Genomic DNA, 18,929 nt, shown 5'->3' with positions numbered 1-18,929 from the left:
GAGTGGGTGGAGAGTGGGTGCGTGGGTGTGCGTGCGTCTGTGTGTGGGGGGGGGGGGGGAGGAGGTGGGGGAGGAGCTCACGGAGAGGAGCTCGAGCTGGCAGCAGCGCCGTCGGCGCTGTCGGCGGGGGCGGCAGCGGTGTGGTCGAGGCCGCCGCCAGAGACGGCGTTGAAGACGTGCATGTGGCCCTGCAGCCCTTGCATCGCCGCCGCCATCGCCTCGGCCGCCGAGGCGGACGGAGCGGCCACCCCTCCAGCCAGCCTGCCGCCGGGGAGCGCGGGCCCCCCGTCGCCGCCGCCGCCGCCCGCAGAGGGTCCGTCTGGGTTGGTGGCTTCGCGCCAGCCGTGCAGCATCGAGATGAGGGGCGGCGCGCGCGGGGCCGGGTCCTGCTCGATCGCGTGCCGGCAGATCGGGCACGTGTTGTGCGTCCGCACCCACTGCAGCACGGGGGGGGTGGGGGGGAGGGGGGCGTGAGGGCGGCGGTGCTGCTGCTGCTTTTTAGGTGGGCGAGGCGGGGGAGGCGGGGACGGGGTGGGGAGGGAGGGGGCGAGGGAGGGGGCACTCGGGCAGGCGGAGAGGAGAAGGGGGGTTGGGAAGGGGGGCGTCGGGCGGGAGCGAGGAGCGGTGGGCGGGGGCGGAGCAAGAGCCCGCCTGCAGCAGGCACGACTCGTGAAAGTCGTGCCCGCACGGCATGCGGACGGTGCGGCAGGCGGAGCCGCGGCATCGGGGGCCGGCGTTGGCGGCGGAGGAGGAGGAGCCGCCGGCGCCGCCCGCCGCCCGCGTGCCCGCCGGGCTCTCCGGCTCATCGCCGAAGCCCGAGAGGCAGATGGGGCAGTGGCTCCCCTCTGGGGGCGTCACGTTGCGCTCGAGCTTGGAGATGGCGTCCTCTGACGCGGGGGGAGGGCCGGGCTCGCCGGCGCGGATGGCGCCCGAGAGGAGGTCGCGGAAAATCGTGTTTGCGATCGCCCCCGACAGGTGCCGGATCCGGTCGTTCATCTCGCCGCCCTCTCCCGGCGCCGCGCCCGCGGGCGCACCGACCATTGCGCCAAACGCCGACCCGAAGTCGGGCGCGGCGGCCACGCCGGGGCTGGGGGCGTCGGCCGCGTTGGCTGGGGCGGCGCCGGCCGGCGGGCCTCCGAGCGGGCCGCCCGGCGCGAAGAGCTCTGCCGGCGCCCCGATGATTCGAAGGCCCGGTGGAAGGCCGCCGCCGGCCGCGCCGCCAGCCGCAGACTCGATCGCCTCGCGGAGGCCGGGGGGCAGGTTGGCCGCGCTGACCGAGACGCTGCCGCGAAGGGTGACGAACATGTGCGTTTCCTGTGGTGGGGCGGGCATCATGGGAGGGAGTCGGAGGGACGGAGTTGCCGAGGCTGCGGCAACGAGGACGCCTCGCGCGCGTGGGAGCCGGCGCGGGCGCGCGTTCGGGCCGGTCCCAGGACGCGTGTGCGGGCGACGTGGGCGCGGGGGGAAAGAGCGGCAAAGGGCGGCGCCACCATGGAGGCCGCGGCGCAAGTTCTGTGTTCGGCCTTGCTCAGTCCGTGAGCGTCTTCCACCGAACTGCTGCGAGCTTCCCGGCCGGCACCCTCGGGGACCCTGCCAGGCCCCTGGAAGGACAGTGTGTGAGAGACGGCCGACGTGCTCGGGCGTGAGGTATGTTTGGCTTTCGTTCGGCCTTGGCAGGGCGTCCGTTCGTTGAGGCGTCTGTGAGCCAAACCACCTGCAAGCTTCCCTTCACCCTCGGGGACCCTCGATGCAACACAGAGAAACCAGCCCGACGCTCACTACAGTGAACGCCTTTGCGCACTTTTGCCGGCCAGGAACGAAGGCAAGAAAACACAAGGGGGGAAAGCTTCCCGGCATCGTTTTCTTTTGTACTATACTCGGGCCCAAACACACACACGCGCGCGCCGCCCGGCCGTCGCCACCTCTCCCTCTGAGAGCTGAGCCCTGGCGGAAACACAAGACGAGAGGAGGGGGGAGGACAGTGTGTGAGAGAGACGGCGACGTCGCCGCGAATAATGAGGACTTTCGGAGCGCCGTCTAGCTTCTAAACGAACAAGAAAGACGCATTGTTAATCTTAGCAGACGAAGAGGGGTTTAGTACAACCAACGCATTACCCACTCCTCCCTACTCTCTTGGCGGCGGCGGGGCGCCTCAATGCGCGTGGCGGATCATCTATCTCCCGCGCAACCTCGCGGCTCGTCGGTCTCTCCCCGCGTGCTCGTCGGCGGCGCAGCCGCCCGCTGCGCCCGCGCCTTTGCGGCCGGACCTCCAGAGGCGCGCGTCGGCGGCGCAGAGAGAGCCCTGCCACCGGGTCAGCGCCGCGAGCCGGCGCGACTGCCACGCCTCGTCCGAGCCCTCGCCGTCCGAGGGTGCGCCCGCGTCGATCGCCTCGTCCATGCACGACTGGACGATCGCGCCAACCTCGAGGCCCCCGGGGCCGTCCGGGCCTCGCGTCCCCCCGTCGGGCGCCGCGGCGCCCATCGACGAGCGGTTGGAGAGCAGGCGGCAAAAGTCCTCGGCGCCACCGACGATTGGCACCCCGAACCGCCGCCGCGCGGCCATCCGCGGGAACTGGGAGCTCGCGTCCATGCGGAAGATCCCCGACGAGAGGCCAAAGACATAAAAGTCGAGCGCCGCGAACAGCCAGCTCGAGCGGCGGCGCGCGGCGACCTCCGGGTCGGCCGCCGCGCCCTCGTGCCAGGTCGGCACAAGGAAGGAGGCGGCGCCGTCGCTGGCGGTCGCGAGCCGAGGCGCGAACGCGCGGAGGAGTAGCTTCTCCGCGCGGGGCGAGTCGGTCGAGAGGAACAGCCGCGCCCCGCCCGGCAGGTGGCGCAGGAGGCCGGCGACAAAGCCGGAGAGGCCGCCAAAGGGCGCAGCGGGGCTGAGATCGAACAGGCTGCCAAAGGCGCTGCAGCGCATCCAGCGGCGGCAGCCGCTCGGACGCCGCGCCGGAAAGGCAAAGGCGAGGTCGAGGGCCCGCATCGCGCCGGCGGCGCTCACGCCGTCATCGATCGCCGCAGCACTTCCGTTGGTGACCGCGCCTGCCACCGAGAAGCAGGCGGCATCGTCCACCTCCATGGTTCGCAGGTGCAGGGAGTACAGCGTGGCAGCGCGCTGGTCGCCGTCGCCGGTCCGGCGCTGCAGTCGAGGGAGCAGCCGCGAGGCTGCGGTCCTCAGCAGCGGCGTCGGGCGGAGGAGGGCGAACTGCGCGCAAGCCGCCCACCCCTCGAGCTTCCTCGAGTCGCGGGGCACGAAGATGCGGTGGCCCATCACGCCCGCCAGCCAGCCCACGGGCAGGGCGCCTGTCAGGCACTGCCCGGCGCTCGCCGGCCGGGCGGCGTCGGGCACGCTCGCGCAGGGCGCCGGCCGCGGGGTGGCGCTCAGCTGGTGGAGCAGGCGGTCGAACTCGGGCCCATAGATGAGGCCAGGGGAGATGCCGGTGCAGCCGTAGCTCTTGGTGAGGGTCGGGTACTCGAACGCGAGGAACGGGTGCTCCTCCACCTCGGACGACGTCCAGAATCGGAGCATGCGCTCGCGCAGCCGGGGAAGCAGCGACTTGGCCTCCGCCTTTGGGCCGCACTGCGCCGGCCGGCAGAGGAAGAGCCAGGTGTCGGCCTCTTCGCCGTCGCTGCCCGGAGCTGGCCGCCGCTCGTCCAGTGAGCAGGCGCCCACCACCGTCTGCCGGAGCCCCCGCCTGCGCATCGCCGCCGCGTGGAGGTGCGGGCGCCACCGCACGTCGACGCCGCCGAGGAGGCCAAAGTAGTCGCCCAGGTCGTAGTGGACCTGGTCGCAGTGCATGGGCCCGTACCGGCGGCCCGTCCGGTGCCGCACCTCGGGCTCGGCCCACGGCTCCGCCTCCGTGGCGCAGTACTGGAAGTAGACTGGCCGCTGCAGCGCAAAGCCAATCAGCAGCCACTTGAGCAAGAACGGCGTCTGCTGGCCGATGCCGCGGTCGCGCCGGGCGATGCTATCCCGCACCACCAGCACGCGCGCATCCGCCACGGAGGGGTCGAGCGTACGGTTGTACAGCCTCCGGTACGACGCGAGGTGCGCGTCAAAGCCGTTTGCACTGCAGGCGGCGCGGTAGCTGTCGAGCTCGTGGCGCACCAGAGCGAGGCGCTCGAACGGGACCCCCGCCTCTGCCGCGTCGGAGGACGGGACGAGAAGGTCCGCCGCGGGACAGAGCGCCGGAGCGTCGCACGAGGCCTCGCCGCGCATTGAGTGCAGCTCTGGTTGCGCTCGCTGGGCTGAGCCAATGTGACTTGTGAGCCTCGTTCCAGCATGAGGAACGTACGTTTTCCCATCGAGGCACGCACAAGTTTGCTGTTTGGATTAAATTGGAACGGCCTTGCCCGCCGAAAAGAAAGCCAATTCGCGGGGAGGGCCTGCGGGCGGCCTTCTCTCGAGGTCTCGAGATACACAAAGCGGCTTGGCCTGCACAAGCTTTTCCGGCAAACAAAAAGGAAAACAGAGGGTCCCCAGCACTTTGCGTTTCCGGAAATTTCCAGGGAAAACAGAGGGTGTTTGGTGCTCCATTCTGGAAACTCGCGAGTTTCCCTGAGTCTGAGAGCTGGTCTGGGGCAAAATCTGACGCAAAATTGAGGAAATCGGCACGATACCCAGGCGGTCGCAGGATATTTTCCAGGTATACCCGGGGTTTTCCAGGTATACCCGCAAAATACCCGGTATTTTGCCGATTTGGCTGATTTTGGGCCCAAACCAGCCTCAGACTCGGCTCAGAGCCCGGAAAATTTGATGGTTTTCCCGGGAAAATAGAGAGGAAAAGAGAGGGTGCTGCAGAGAAAAAAGGAAAGGAAAAGAGACGGGGTGCGAGAGGAAAACCTTGTTCAGCCTAAAAAGCGGCCAAGGAACGGCCCAGAGCGGTGCCCGCTGCCCGCGCGGCCCAGTTTTCGTGTTGGTATTTTTTTTTGAGCTATGAGCTATCAATAACCTTCAGTCCATCACGAGTGTGCTGGTGCTGGTCAATAACAATATGCAATAACATTAACAAAACAAAACAAAAGTGAAAAGACAGGCGCCCACTCACTCCGGCTCCGCTCTCGCGCTACGCAAACGCCTCGCGAGGAGGCGCACGCGCACCTTGTGACTGGTGGCGCCGGCACTGCGCGCTCGCCGCGACCGCCTCGACCGCCCACTCCGCCACCCGGGCGGGATCTGGCGCGAGCGAGACGCTCCGCGCTTGGTAGCGCGCTGCGGGGCTAGAGTGCCGGTCCGTGTCGTTGTAGGGTGTGTCGCCCGGGTAGGCTGTGTAGCCGAGCGCGCCGACGGCTCGCGCGAGATTGAGGTACTCTCCGGGCAGGTAGTATCCAAAGGGATACACCTCGAGAATGGCGGTGCACGGCCGAGCAAAGAGGTAGTTCACTGATCCGGCCCCGTGAGGCATCACCACCAACATCTGCGCACTGACCCACGTTGCTTGCTCCAGAAACGTCCAGCCACCCAAGTCGGCGACGACGTTCACGTCGACGCGCATAAAATGTTGCAACCCGTCGCCGCCGCCCCGGGAGCTTGCCTGGACTGATCGGAGGGCCGAGGAGAGGGCGGCGGCGACCGCGTCGACATTCGAGAGGTTGCGAGAGCCGCGCCTACAGGCACAGGCGGTACGGGAGAGGGGTGTGGAGCGGTGCACGCCGCTCGGGCGCCGCGCTGAAGCACTTCTCGCCGGTTGGCGATGCCGACGCGAAGCACGCCCCCTGCCGTGTGGTTGCGGTGGAGGCGTTGCTGCAGCTCCGACGCGTCGCTCTCCGACATTAGCCACTTCATCTGAGCAGCAGCAGGCTTTCTCTCTGTGGGTCTCCGGAGGCGAGGAGGCGAGGGGGAAATAGGAGATGGGAGGGAAAGAGGAGCGTCTTGTGTGCGTATATGTTTGGGCCGGCGAGGCGCCTCCCGTCCCTTGTAGCCATTGCCACTGCGCTGGCGCAGCGCGCCACGAACGGCGCAACCCGCCGCGTTCAGCGTCGCCATTGGGAGGTAGTACTGCCAGGCGCGAATGCCGCCGAGCACCTCACACCCCATCAGGCGGACGAGGCTCTCGGCCCAAATGACGCCGTCGATGCTGCGAAGGTCCTTCAGCACCAGCCGCGGCCGGGCAGCCGGGTACCGCCGGAAGAACGACCAGCAGGCGAGGAGACTTTCAGCGGCGTGAGCAAAGTGCCTGAAATTCGTCGTCCCGCGGATCGAGTTGCTGCTGTCGATGACGCAGTCAACTCGTGTCGCTTGGGCGCAAAGCGAAGGAGTGACGGTGAATGCCGAGGCGAGAAGATACGTCGGCGTGCCTGCCCCAGGATCCCAGCGCGTGATTCGCCAAGCGTTTCTCATGCGGAGTAAGAGACGGGTGTTGCGAAGAGGTGTACCACCCACGCGCGTGCGCGTGCGTGCGCGTGCGCGTGCGCGTGCCCTGGATAGTCGCCGTTCACAAAAAAACACAACAAGCCCAAGACGCACAAGCAACCGTTCACACCGTGACTGAGACAGAGGTACCACGCCGTTAGTCGCCGTTCACACACATTTATCAACCCCGGACCCAAAAGACGCAGAAGCAACCGTTCACACCTCTCTCTCTCTTCCTCTCGCTCTTCTCTCTCTCTCATGAGATGCAAATCCCACCCAGAGGTGTGTGTGTAGTGTGAAGTTCTGAAGAGGCGCGGTATATGCTTGGACGTGTTGGGGCGCTCTCTCTCGCTCTCTCTCTCTGAACTCTCTCCTCTCTCTCTCTGATGTGAATAAATAAATGAAGAAAACAGATGTTACACAACCACTAAGTGATGACTGATGTCTGGTGTGCGCACTAGGAGCTGCAGTTTTCAGACATCGAGGTGCGCAGTGCGCGCCGTCACCTACCGTCAATAAGTAAAACCCGACCGCGCCTGGGCCGGGCCTGTCCCCCCGAGAGCGGTCTGCTAGCGGCGCGCTGGACTAGGCGTGGCGGCGGGCGGCGGGGAGGCTTTGGCCCCCCCTCTCGCGCCCAAATGGAGCAGCCCTTTCGCCGAGAAGTGCTCCCGCACGGCCGCGTTGAGCTCAGACACCAGCCCGGGCGGGCGCGGGCCGAGGGTGTGGTCCCAGTAGTCGGGGCCGTAGCACAGCTCCTTGGCGAAGCCGTCGAGCGGCGTGTCGCCGGTGTCGGTCGCCGAGAGCTCTCCTACAGCCGAGAGACAGCCGAGGTACAGATGCAGCCGAGAGACGGTCGAGAGATGCGCCGGCCGCGCGCCCACAAAGGTCAGGCTACATCTCGGCTACATCTCGGGCTACATCTCGGGCTACATCTCGGGCTACATCTCGCCCACAAAGGGAAGCTCGCCGATGACCTCTCTCACGCCAAAGAGGCCTTGGCAGCTCTGTACCACCGCGGTGTCACCCACGCTCAGCGCCACCTGAGCTTGCTACAGTCATGATGAGATGATGGACTGATTAATGACCGCGGTGTCCCCCCCACGCCCAGCGCCACCCGGTCGAGCAGCAGCATCCCCTCCATGCTCATGACCAAGCCACCGCTGGCGAGCTCGAGTGGCGCCTCGGGGGCCTGCGTGCCGAACACACCAACCTCAGGGAGACAGCCTTCTGCAGCGTATTCCGAGCACCGCGTGAACACGAGCGGTGCGACTACAGTTGAGTACGTGTCCTCTCGAGCGGTGGTTGGACGACCACGTGTTCCGCTTCTAGGCGCACGCACCGCCCCGAAGAAGCTCCACGGCGTGTCCTGCTCGAGCAGGTAGCGCATCGCCACGGTCGAGCGCACGCCTATATTCACAGCGCGAGGTGTGAAGAGACGCTGTTCAGGTAGCGCATCGCCACGGTCGAGCGCACGCCGTAGGCCCTCGCCACAAAGTAGTCTGGCAGGCGGGGGGTCCTACTCACAGCCCCTCATGCGTGTCACTCGTATCCGTGTGCAGGGGCCGCTCCTTCATTTCCCCTCGACTCCTGCCAACGTCAACCTCGACGAGACTCACCGTCGACGCGACCGGCTCCAGCCCGCCCCTCTCGCTGCCACGCGCCGGCTTGCCACTCCACGCGTGCAGGCCGTCGCCCACGAGGCCAAAGCTCGCGCTGGCTCCTTTCTTCAGGTAGCCGAGCACGTTTGGCACGTCGATGCCCACTCGCTTGTGCGCGTCCCAGCAGGTTGCAATCTCGATGTCGCGGAAGCTCGTGCTGAGCGTGCTCTGGTTGAAGAGGACCACTGAGGTGCCCGTCTGCGAGTGCGTGCCACTCTCGTCGGGAGCGATCAGCGTCCGCTGCTTTGCAGGGTCCGGCGGGTACGGCATGCGTCGAGCCTCCCGACGGAGGTACGAGTTGGCCACCGCAGTGGCGAGCGCGTCGAGCACGGGAGCGGCGGAACAGCCCTGTGGCAGCTCGACAAGGTCTGTCGTCGGCGTGGCGTTAACGAGAGGCACCGCGGTGGATGCCGCTGCCGATGAGAAGAGCAGCGTGGGCGAGCGAGCCGCTGCGAGCAGCCCAACGACGAGGAGGAGGCCCACAGCGGCTGCTGCCGCGCCGAGCAGCGCCAGCCGCACACGCTGATGCTGCACGGCGAGTAGTGCTCGTGGCGCCGAAGAGCGAGCTTGCACAGGGGAGAGGATCATACGGACTCCCCCGACGGATAGGGCCCCAAGGGCCAACGCGGCGCATTTTCTTCCTTTTGCGCAATTAATTCTTCTTTTCGACTTCTGCACTTGAGCACTGGTAGGGGCTCCACCTTCTCCTGTAGATTAGCATTTTTTGATCGAGTGCACCTACTCATAGTCTGCCTCTTCCTCCTCCTCCTCCTCCTCCTCCTCCTCCTCCTCCTCCTCCTCCTCCTCCTCCTCCTCCCCCTCCTCCTCCTCCTCCTCCTCCTCGAGCTCCTCCTCGAGCTCCTCCTCGCCTGCCTCAGCGCCGAAACCCGCCGACCCTGCTCTTCCGCCGATGAAGCTAGTGAGGCCGTCGAGGAGCCGCCCTAGCAGGCTCGGCATATATGGTGAACCTCCGATTCGCGATGGCGGTCCCGCTTTTCCCGATCATTTCGTCCGTCCAATCGAAGGAAGCGCCGGATCGGATTTTCGCTATTTGGTCGTGTGGGTGTGAATCCCGGGACTAGTCAATGGTACCGCGTCGGCGACGCGGGCGCCTTGCGGGCAGAGCCCTGAGCCACCCTTATGTCTTGCGCGGTCAAAATTCTTGACACAGATCGCTCGAAGAGAGAAGGGCCTAGAAATCGCGCCTCCCCCTCCCTTTTCTCCCACAGTAAGCTAAAAGTACGTACTCGAAGGGAGGGAGCACTTGGAGGGTGGGAGGCCGTCGCGGCGGCCCTGTAGCACGCAAGGTCTCCGTATGGCAAGCGAATGATGAGGGACGGGATGCGAAAGGTGAAGTAGCCGCCCTCGCCAGCCCGAAAGGTCGTTCGTCTTGCTTGGAGTCGGACGGCGCGCCGCCGCAGCAACGTTGCACGGACCGAAGCAGAGGTCGAGCGCGGAGTAGCCGAAGCAGCACGCAAAGCGCAAGCAGGGAACCGCCGTCGGGCAGCACGGGAGTTACCGCCGCGCGGGTCGAGAGAGGCGAAGTGCGGATTTGTAAATTCTTTAAAAATCCGTCTTGTCCTTTCGCCTGCGGAAACGTTCAGGGACCCCTAGATGTTACCCCGGAAGCTCCGACGAGTTGCCACCTCCAGGGGTGGTCACCTGACGGCGCATCTTCGCTATGCCAGAGACCCAAGTTATACCCCGGGGGGGGGGAGCCCCCCCCCCCCCCCCCCCCCGCCGCGCGCCCCCTCCGTCTCGGCCTTGGCATTCACAACGCCTTGGCACCCGGCCCGCGGCCGGCTCCGCCTCGCCTCACCACTGACCGCCCTGCGGCCCCTGCGCAGGCGTCGATTCATTCGAGCGACGCGTCGGGTGTGGGCTACTTCCTTGCCCCGCACCCGCCGCCCTCTCGCCGGCCGCCTCACCGCGCACGGATCGCTCGCCTGCTCGCCGCCGCCGCCGCGTGTCCCCGCGCCGCCACGCTTGCCCCCTCTCCTGACACGCACCCCGCGCAGACGGCGCTCCGGGACAGACAGAGCAGCGACCGCGCACCGGTCGCTGCTCCGCCCCTCCGTCGCGCGCGCCGCGCGCGCACTGCCGCCGCTGCCGCCGCCGCTGCCGCCGCTGCCGCCGCTCCGTCCTTCCCTCAGTGTGTCTCATGAGGGTATGTGGTGTGTGCGCGCGCAGTGTGTGCACGGCGGGAATCCCACCCCTGCCCTCAGCCGCGCGCATGCGTGCGCCGCGCGCCGCCGCCCCCGCCCCCGCCCCCGCCCGCGCCCCCGCTCTCCCCTTCGCGCCCTTCCCGGTGTTCATGTCTGCACTGTCTCGTGAGAGAGTGGATGTGTGACCCTGTGCGTGTGTGGGAGTGTTCAGTGCGCGTCAGTCCCGCGATCTCGAGCCCGATCAGTGTAAGCAGAAAGAGAAAGGTGATCTTCGTGCTTGGAACAAGGGAGAACAAACCTTTCAACCGCACAATCCCCACCCCCGGTTTTCAAAACGAGCGTGGCGCGTAATGCCACATGTACGTCCTTTTAAAGCTTCTAGCTCTATTCTCTGGCCCCTCTGCTTCATTTGGCTAGCTTGGTTACTGGGCGTTCCTCGGCAAGAGCTGCTACCTTTTCAACAACGCCTCCCCGGCGCAGAGGGGCCCCCGGAGGGATGCTCAACCGCCCCACGCCACGTCGCTTGCGGCGGTCCTATTCCCAGCTAAAAAAATTCAAGTCTCGATTTTCGTGCGTCCATTCGTCATGAAGAGACACTTACAAAAGCAGCTCGTTTCCCGCGGTGCGCGGAGCGTTGCCACCGACGCGCCAACTGCGGCGAGCGTTTCTGAGGCTGACCGCAGCACGATGAACGGCAACGGCGAGCCAGCGGGCCGGTGGAAGCCTTGTGCCGCATGCAGGCAGCCTCTCTTTCAACGTTGGTCGTTGCACGGACCGAAGCAGAGGTCGAGCGCGGAGTAGCCGAAGCAGCACGCAAAGCGCAAGCAGGGAACCGCCGTCGGGCAGCACGGGAGTTCGGGTCGAGAGAGGCGAAGTGCAATTTGTAAATTCTTTTTGGTGTAGGATTCCTACTCAGTCTGTGTCGTGAGAGTGTCTGAGCGAGTTGCTTCATGCCGGCGACGACAAAGACGTGGCTCAAGACGCTCGTGCCCTCAGTCAGCGACGCCGAGCTCGAGGCGGTCACGCGGCAGCACGCGGGCGATCGGATCGGCGCGCTCGACGCCCTGCTCACGGCGCTGTGGCGCCAGGACGGCGCGCAGCCTGCAACCTCGCCCGCCATCGGCGGCGGCGGTGCCAAGGGCAGGCGTCGCAAGCGAGCCAGGCCGCGCGAGACGGACGCGCCGGCCGACGCGGCCGACGCCGGTGCGCGGGCCGGCTCCACCACAACTCGGGCTTTGAGGCCAGAGCCGTCCCAGCGCTCGGACGGCTCGGACGCGGAGAGCGATTGCATCGCCGGCCCGAGTGAGGCGCAGCAGCGCGGCGCGCGTGCGGAGCTGCGCGCCACTCCGTCGGCGCCCTCGATCGCCGCGGCGGTCGCACCCGCGCTCGGCTTTCTGCGGCGCGCAGCCGACTCTTTCAAGTGGGAGACGTGCCCGTACCTCCAGCTCGTGCAGGCGAGATGTGGGGAGATATGGCGAGATGTGGGGAGATATGGCGAGATGTGGGGAGATATGGGGAGACCTGCCCGTACCTCCAGCTCGAACTCGTCCGTAACGAGTGAACTCGCTCGTGCAGGCGCTGCACCTGCGACACTCGGGCGAGCTGGACGCGCGCGCGTGCGGCGCGCGCGCCGTGGCGGCGCTGCGCTCGCGAGGCCAGCAGCCGCTCACGCCGCTCCAGCAGCGAGAGAGGGCGGCCCTGCAGTCCGAGCTATGCGGCTCCTTCTCGCCAATCGAGCGAGACGGCCCTCTGGTGCTCGCTTCGCTCGCGTTGCACGGCTCGATGCCGACGGGCGGCGCCGCCCAATCAATGATGCATGCGGGATGAGGAATGATTGATTCTCAGGCTCGATGCCGACGGACGTGCTGCCGCCGCCGCTCGGCCAAGACGGCGAGCCGACGGGCGAGGAAGAGGTAGCCGAGGCGGCGGGCTGCTGGTTTGTGGAGGCGTCCGACGGCGCGGCCGCCTCGCAGCGGCTGACGGGCGCGTGGGAGGGGTGCAAGCCCGGCTGGGCGGCGGCGGAGAGGCATGCGGGGCAGTCTCTGCTGCGGCTTGACCTTGCGGCGGCGGCGGAGGGGGCGGCGAGGGGGGCGGCGGAGGGGGCGGGCGGGGCGGCGGCTGAGGGGGCTGCGGCGGCGGCGGAGGAGGAGGGCATGTATTGGCTGGATGTCTGCCCGCCGGCGGGCGGTGCGATATCTCCCCCACACCTCCCCCACACCTCCCCCACACCTCCCCCACACCTCCCCCTGATGATCGTGGCGCCTCTCCAGGCGCGACTGCTGCCGGCTGCCGGCTGCGCTGGTGCTGGCCTAGCGGCAACCCGGGCCCGTGATACCGCACCTCCCACGGTACCTGAACCCACACTGGGTTCGATCCCGTTGAGGTATGGTACTAGGCGCGTCGGGCGCGTGGGTGGGTCTGCACGGTTGCGAGGGCTGGCCGCGGGGAGGGCGGTGGCGCTTCCCTCCGTGGCGGCGCCGCTTCAAGACCATCCGGAGGGACGCTGCCCCGAGACGCGGACTATCTCCCCATATCTCCCCGTATCTGCCCATATCTCCCCGTATCTCCCCGTATCTCCCCGTATCTCGGTCCCTAGACGCGGGAGCCGGATTCTTCTCTCCCAACTAGCGCGCGAGAGTACTCTGCCGCATCCGCTGCACTCGCCTCCCCCTCGTACTCACGCGGTGCCCTGAAGACGCGGCACAATGCCCGCCCTCCCTCCCTCACGTCGGTGTATACCCACTTCGTAGGACGCGGTCCTCGGCGAGACGCTCTTCACGCCGGCGGCTGGGCGGAGGGTGTGAACAGCGCCTCTTCACAGCTCCCGCCGTGAACAGGCGAGACGCTCTTCACGCCGGCGGAGCTGCGCGCGCTCGCGGACGGGAGGTACGAGGCGGCGCTGTTAATGAATGATTAATGAGTCATTAATTGATCATCCACTCGCGGGCGGGAGGTACGAGGCGGCGCTGTTCCGCGGAGACGACCCCGTCGCCGTGTCGCAGAGCATCGAGCTGCGGGGCGGCGCGGTGGCGCGCGTGTCGGGACTGCAAGGTGTGGCGCCCTCTTCGCTCTCTTCGCTCTCCTCGCTCTCTTCGCTCTCCCTCCCTCTTTTCTGCCTTCTCTCTTCTCTCTTTTCTCTCTCTCTCTTCTCTCTCTCTCCCTCTCTCCCCCCCACCCCTCCCCACCCCTCCCCACCCCTCCCCATCCCTCCCCGCAGGCCTGGCGACGCGGTGCGGCGAGGTGCTATGTGCGCGGCCGGACCGCGCGCAGCGGCAGCGCAGCGGGTCGACGGTGGGCGAGAGGTGGCGGTCAGGAAGGCCTATCTCCCCCGATCTCCCCCGATCTCCCCCGATCCCCCCCCTTAGGTGGGCGAGGTTGCAGTCAGGGAGGGGTCGTGCTCGGGTGACGAGGCGGCGGAGGGGGGATACTTCGAGGTGCCCCTCGTCGAGGTGGCCGCTGCCTTGATTCACGACTAGTGCATGACTCACCACCGGCTATTCATCGCTACTCTGTTCACTGCCGCCCGTCGTCGAGGTGGTCGCTGCCGAGGCGCGGCTGCCGCTGCTGCAGCGCCGGCTCTACAAGGTCATCGAGGGCCAGTCGTACCTCGATTGGGGCCTCTCCTCGGACTACGACGCTGCAACCTCGACCGCAAACGCGCGCTCGCAGCGCGGGGGCGGAGGAGGAGGCGGCGCAGGAGGCTTCGGCGGCGGCAGCGGAGGAGGAGGAGGGGGAGGCGGAGGCGGCTCGCTGACGACGCGGATCGACGCGCCTCGCGGGCTTGGCGGCAACACGCGTGGGTCGGAGGGGTACGGAGAGATGACGGCGGGGTCGGTGTCGCGGCTCTGCGGCCTGCTCTCCAACTTGCGCGGGAGCGTGCTCTGCCGGCTGCACCACCGTCTTGGCTGGCCGTTGGTCATTCGCTGCGCATGGTTGACGGGTTGATGATTCGTTACAGGCTGCACCCGGTCGGCTGGCCCAGCTGCTGGGACCTCACCCGCCGCTCGTGCTTCGTCGACGTCGGGTCGGGGTATGGCAAGGTGGTGGTGGTGCATATGCCTCACCCCTCACCCCTCACCCCTCACCCCTCACACTCACCCTCGCCCTCGCCCTCGCCCTCGCCCTCGCTCTCGCCCCCGACCCCCCTCACTCACACTCACACTCACACTCACACTCACACTCACACACCGCTCGCCCACGCGCACTGGGCCTTGCACATTGAATGCCGTGGGGCTCCTGCCTGTCTAGACGTGGAGCCGCGAGGGCTGCCTGGCCCTTGCCCCACCACCTCGTGTGTGTGGAGAAGTGTACCTTCCCTTGCCTTGCCTTAGGTGGTGATGCATGTCGCCCTCGAGGCGGGCGTGCGGCGCGCTGTCGGCATCGAGTGCGTCATCTCGCGCCACCAGATCGCGTGCCACTCGCTGCAGGAGTCCCCGGGCCGAATCTCGGACGAATCTCGGACGAATCTCGGACGAATCTCGGCGAATCTCGCGCCACCAGATCGCGTGCCGCTCGCTGCAGGAGATCCGCTCCGAGCTGCTGCTGGACGCGACCCTTCTCTGCACTGCGCGATCTCCACCCGCTGCCGAGGAGTGCGGCGGAGGCGGCGGCGGAGGCGAGGAGAGCGGCGGCGGCGGTGGCGACGGCGGCGTGGACGGCGGCGGAGGGGGAGGCGGCGGAGGGGGCGGAGGGGGCGGCGATGAGCCGGCGGTCGACATGGACCCGTTCGAGTCGGTCTTCTTTCGCGTTGGGGACGCGCCGCTCCTGTAGTGTGCAGCATACTCACGTACAACTGCAATGTGTGACAGGTCTACTTCCACTTTGGGGACGCGACGCTCGGCCCGCACCTCTAGACGCGGAATCTCCCCGTATCTCCCCAACATCTCTCCGTATCTCCCCGTCTCACACCTCTAAACTTAGCGGAGTACGCTCTCTTGCCTCTCGCACTCTTCAAGAGACTCCGCTGTATTCGGCCGTATTCCGCTGTATGTGTTTGCTGCATTCGCACCCCCCTCGTCTTCACGCGGTGCTCTGAGTACACTGCACAATGCCGTCCTCCCGCCCCGAGGTTGGCGTACTCACCATACAGACTCGCACCTCGCACATCTGCTACACACCTGCTACCACGCGGCAGAGACCCCACACTGGGTTCGATACTCTGGAGGTATGGCACACGCAGGCTCGCACCTCGACTTCTCGCACGTGTACGTCTTCGACCGGGTCTTCTCGCCGACGACGATGGCGTCGCTCGCGCGCGTGCTGCAGCGCTCCCCCTTTCGCGTGCTGGTGAGCTACCGGACGGCGAGCGAGTGGTGGGAGCATGGCCTCAGCGTGGTGCAGCCGGTCGCGAAGCTGCGCCTCTCCAGCACGGGCAAGGAGGGGATGACTTGCTGGATCTACATCAACATGCGCTACGCCCCGCGATGACAGCCGTCACGCCGGCGGCGGAGGTCGGCCCCCGCGCTTGGGCGGCCTGAGCCGCTGTGGCGCGAGCCCGCCGCCGCCGGGAAGGAATAAAAGGAGTCGGTGATTTAGCTTCGCCGTTCCTCGTCTCTATTAGTGTGTCTTGTGTACGCACGTACAGATCCACGGTGTGGAGGCCTTACAAACATAACCTAGAGAGGGAAAGACGACGGGTGGTGGATTACTGTAACTGGACTGCGCGCTGCGGTTCTCGTATTCTGAGCGCGTCCCTCGTCGTGACGTCGTCTCGAGCGTCGCCGGTCTCGTCTCGGCGATGAGCTTGCCGCTATGACGCTCTGGACCTTTTGTCGCCAGGCTGGAGCCCGGGGACGCACGGCGCCGCGGCTGCGCCACAAGGGATCAGCTCTGTGAGCACGCGGTCCTTGTCCGGCACAACGACGCCGAGCTTGTCTGTGGCAAAGCTCTTCTGGATGGTGAACCTTCGTCGCCTGCTCCATGCTGTCAAGCCACTCTCTTCACCAGTGTGTCGACGGAGACGGCCGACACGGCGGTTTACATCCTCAATACTCGAGTCGACGGCCACCTTTCTTGTCATCTCAGCACATGAGTGTCGGTGACTGATGCCACTGAAAAAAACTTGAGGGAAAGACCTCGAGCGCCAGGCGGAAGGCGCCGCCAGGAATGGACCAACAACCGAGCACGAGACAATCAGGCCTGGACTGCGTGCCGAGGCCATAATGAGTTGCGCCTGGGCGTCACTAGCGTCGGATCGATCGCAAAGGGGCTGCAACACCTCGCGACTTCGCGCATCATGTACACCCCAGCGGGATAGGCCCATATGGCGTCCGGGCACTCGTGCTCCCGCGGGGGGTGTTTGGGAAAGCGAGAGGTGCAGTTGCGAGCGCCCTCGACTGCCGCACGCACGCCGCATGTGCGTCCTGTGGGGTCGCTCTGGATCCAGCCCTCGAGCAGGCGCTTGTATGGCTTAAAGTTGGCGTGCAGCAGGTGGCACGGACCGGAGCACTGGTGGGTAGCGAGGAAGCCCGGAGTTGTCCAGTACTGGGGACTCAACTGTCTGTTCCAGCCGCACGGGAGGACGAAAAAAAGCTCTGCCGCACCGGCAGCAGTTGGGTGGCTCATGAAAGAAAACAGGGTCTGATCCGCGATGTAGCCGAGGCGAGTCCTCTCTGGCTTGATTGGAATGCCCACCGGCAGGCGTTGCGATGCGAACCCCTCGAGCTGCCGCTTGTACAGCTCCGACGCGCGCATACGTCGAAGATCGTAGAGAACCACCCCCGAGTTCAGGCCGAGGGCTCCCGATGTGCTTCCGAACAAAGACGAGTAGAACTGGTTCTGCTCGAGTCCCATGCCAATCATTTGGTTCGGGCCAAAGCGGTCGAACATGCTCCACAGCTGCGCGACTTCAGTCACGATGAAGATGTCGGAGTCGAGCAGCAGCACGCGATCCAGCTGCTCCGGAAGTATGTAGTGGATCATATTTTTCCAGAGGTACATTTTCCCCGGACCCCTTGCCAGTTTCGCGAGCCGCCCCTTCAGCTGCATCGCTTCCCTTGACAGGTTCGCCAAAGTGTGAAGATGGATCCGGTCGCTCATGTCGCCATGCCGTGACGGCGAGAGCGAGCAGATCGCCTCGCACGCCTCCCTCGGAGGCTGCCGCATTGTGGCGACTATGATGTGGTAATGAATTCCACCATCGGACCAGGCCTCCACGTTGTGAATCGCGCGGAGGCTGTTGGCCAACTTGTCAGCGTGTGTCAGCTGTGCCCCGAATGTAAGGTACGCCACATCCATACGCGTGGCAGCGCCAGCGGTCGTGCGCATAGGGGGCGAGCGCGCGGCGCAGACCCTCATGCTGCGGCAGCAGCAGCAGACGGCGCGATGACACGACCGAAGTTGCTATGCGGCCGCGCGATCGATAATGCCACGTTGGGGGTGGGAACATGGTGGCCGCGGCGGATTCTTTTCAAGGACTGCTGCCACAATGAGTACAGCTGCCACAGAACGCGACACAGATGTAGAAGATGATGACTGCTACCACACCTCGCGGTGTGCGCAGAGGAGTCCCGTGGTCCGCGCGGGGATGGAAGAGTCTCCGTGGTGGGGCTCGAACCCACGCAAGCGGCCCTAATCGATCGCCCACAGCCCGCCTCGCCAACTCCGATGCGGCAGCAGCTCTGTTGCCAGCCAGCTAACACATCGGTACTCGTTTCACGTTTGTTTCCCCTCCGGCTCCGCCTGTGGCTGTGCCCACGCTATCGCCAGGATCGCCAGGCTGTCGTGCCCCAAAAGATGCATCCCTGTGAATTACCGTGTACCACGAAATTCTTTTCGCAGGAGCGCTCAAGCTCACGGCAGGCACGTCGCTGCACTCAGCCGTGCACTCAGCCGGCCATACGCGATGAAGCTCGTGCTAATACTCGTGTCGGCCCGCGGAGCGCACGGCCTCGCCGGCTGGCAGCGAGTCAGCGGACCTGGCGGCCGCGGACGCAGCCCCGAGCGTGGCGGCCATGGCTCCGGCCGCGGTGAGTGGCGAGACAACTTTGCTGGTACCCGGGTGTTTGTTGAGAATCTCTCGTACGACACTGACTGGGCCGGCCTCAAGGACCACTTCCTCTCGAGCGGATTCCCCGTCGTCTACACCAGCGTCAGCCAGACGCAGGACGGCGCTTCCAAGGGTTGCGGCATCGTGCAATTCGAGAGCTCGGCGGCGGCGGAGGACGCCATCCGCGAGATGACCGGCTCCGAACTCGACGGCCGCTCGCTCAACGTGCGCAAGGACGCGCAGGAGTCGAGCCGCCGACAGGCTCGCGGCGCCGGCAGTGGGGCACGCGCGGCTGACAGCTGGCGGGACCGGCAGTGGAGCCGTGTCGCCGGCACGGCCGACGGGGAGGCGGCGGTGGACGAGGCGGCGGTGGCGCGGCTGCTGGCAGAGCGGGACGCGGCGCGCCAGCAGCGCGATTTCCAGAAGGCGGATGAGCTGCTCGACGATCTCGCCGACCTCGGCGTCTCTCTGGATGATGCGCGGCGCCAGCGCTCGTGGTGGGTGGGGGGGCGGGTGGACGGCGGCGGCGGGCGCGGCGGCGGGCGCTCGGGCGCGGCTCGAGGGCGGCGGGAATGGTTCAAGGGCGCCGCCGAGCCGAGGGGCGGAGGCCCTCCCGAGATGCTCCCTGGCGACTGGACCTGCCAGGACTGCGGTGCGCTCGTGTTTGCACGGAAGAGGGCGTGTTTCAAGTGCGGCGCGCCTCGTCCGGGGGAGGAGGAGGGAGACTATTGGTGAGGAGCCGCACCACGCTGCCGTAACAATATGAA

At 66.6% G+C, this 18,929-nt stretch overlaps 5 protein-coding genes across 5 annotated transcripts in view; 3 read left to right on the top strand and 2 right to left on the bottom strand.

Annotated features, from left to right (window-relative positions):
- Positions 1–1,550, top strand: part of AE3 (tentative Ca2+ interacting HCO3-transporter) — a gene marked incomplete at its 5' end in the record, with an annotated part of 7,209 nt that extends 5,659 nt beyond the window's left edge. The window contains 2 exons of the mRNA XM_005774505.1: positions 80–437; positions 652–1,550. The remainder of the gene's footprint in view (positions 1–79; positions 438–651) is intronic.
- Positions 1,551–5,066: 3,516 nt separating this feature from the next.
- EMIHUDRAFT_450693 (hypothetical protein) lies at positions 5,067–6,354 on the bottom strand (the record flags this gene model as incomplete). Its single annotated transcript, XM_005774504.1, has 3 exons — positions 5,906–6,354; positions 5,685–5,785; positions 5,067–5,607 (listed from the first exon to the last, which is right to left on the bottom strand). The coding sequence occupies exons 1-3, from the start codon at positions 6,338–6,340 to the stop codon at positions 5,067–5,069; spliced, it is 1,077 nt and encodes a 358-aa protein (XP_005774561.1). The 5' UTR covers positions 6,341–6,354.
- An 8,999-nt stretch (positions 6,355–15,353) lies between these two features.
- On the top strand, positions 15,354–15,800 carry EMIHUDRAFT_354667 (hypothetical protein; the record flags this gene model as incomplete). Its single annotated transcript, XM_005774503.1, has 1 exon — positions 15,354–15,800. A coding segment is annotated over one exon (246 nt), but the record flags the coding sequence as incomplete, so codon positions are not given.
- Positions 15,801–15,924: 124 nt separating this feature from the next.
- EMIHUDRAFT_207248 (hypothetical protein) lies at positions 15,925–17,411 on the bottom strand (the record flags this gene model as incomplete). The annotated part of the gene is made up of 2 exons (XM_005774502.1): positions 15,925–16,087; positions 16,393–17,411. The coding sequence occupies 2 exons, from the start codon at positions 17,409–17,411 to the stop codon at positions 15,925–15,927; spliced, it is 1,182 nt and encodes a 393-aa protein (XP_005774559.1).
- A 748-nt stretch (positions 17,412–18,159) lies between these two features.
- EMIHUDRAFT_58884 (RNA-binding protein) lies at positions 18,160–18,444 on the top strand (the record flags this gene model as incomplete). Its single annotated transcript, XM_005774501.1, has 1 exon — positions 18,160–18,444. A coding segment is annotated over one exon (285 nt), but the record flags the coding sequence as incomplete, so codon positions are not given.
- Between the last annotated feature and the right edge of the window lie 485 nt (positions 18,445–18,929).

This window comes from Emiliania huxleyi (genome assembly GCF_000372725.1).
Source record: "Emiliania huxleyi CCMP1516 unplaced genomic scaffold EMIHUscaffold_31, whole genome shotgun sequence".
Lineage (NCBI taxonomy): Eukaryota > Haptophyta > Isochrysidales > Noelaerhabdaceae > Emiliania > Emiliania huxleyi.
The sequence above is the reverse complement of the archived record's forward strand: the minus strand, read 5'-3'. Positions and strand labels throughout refer to the sequence as shown.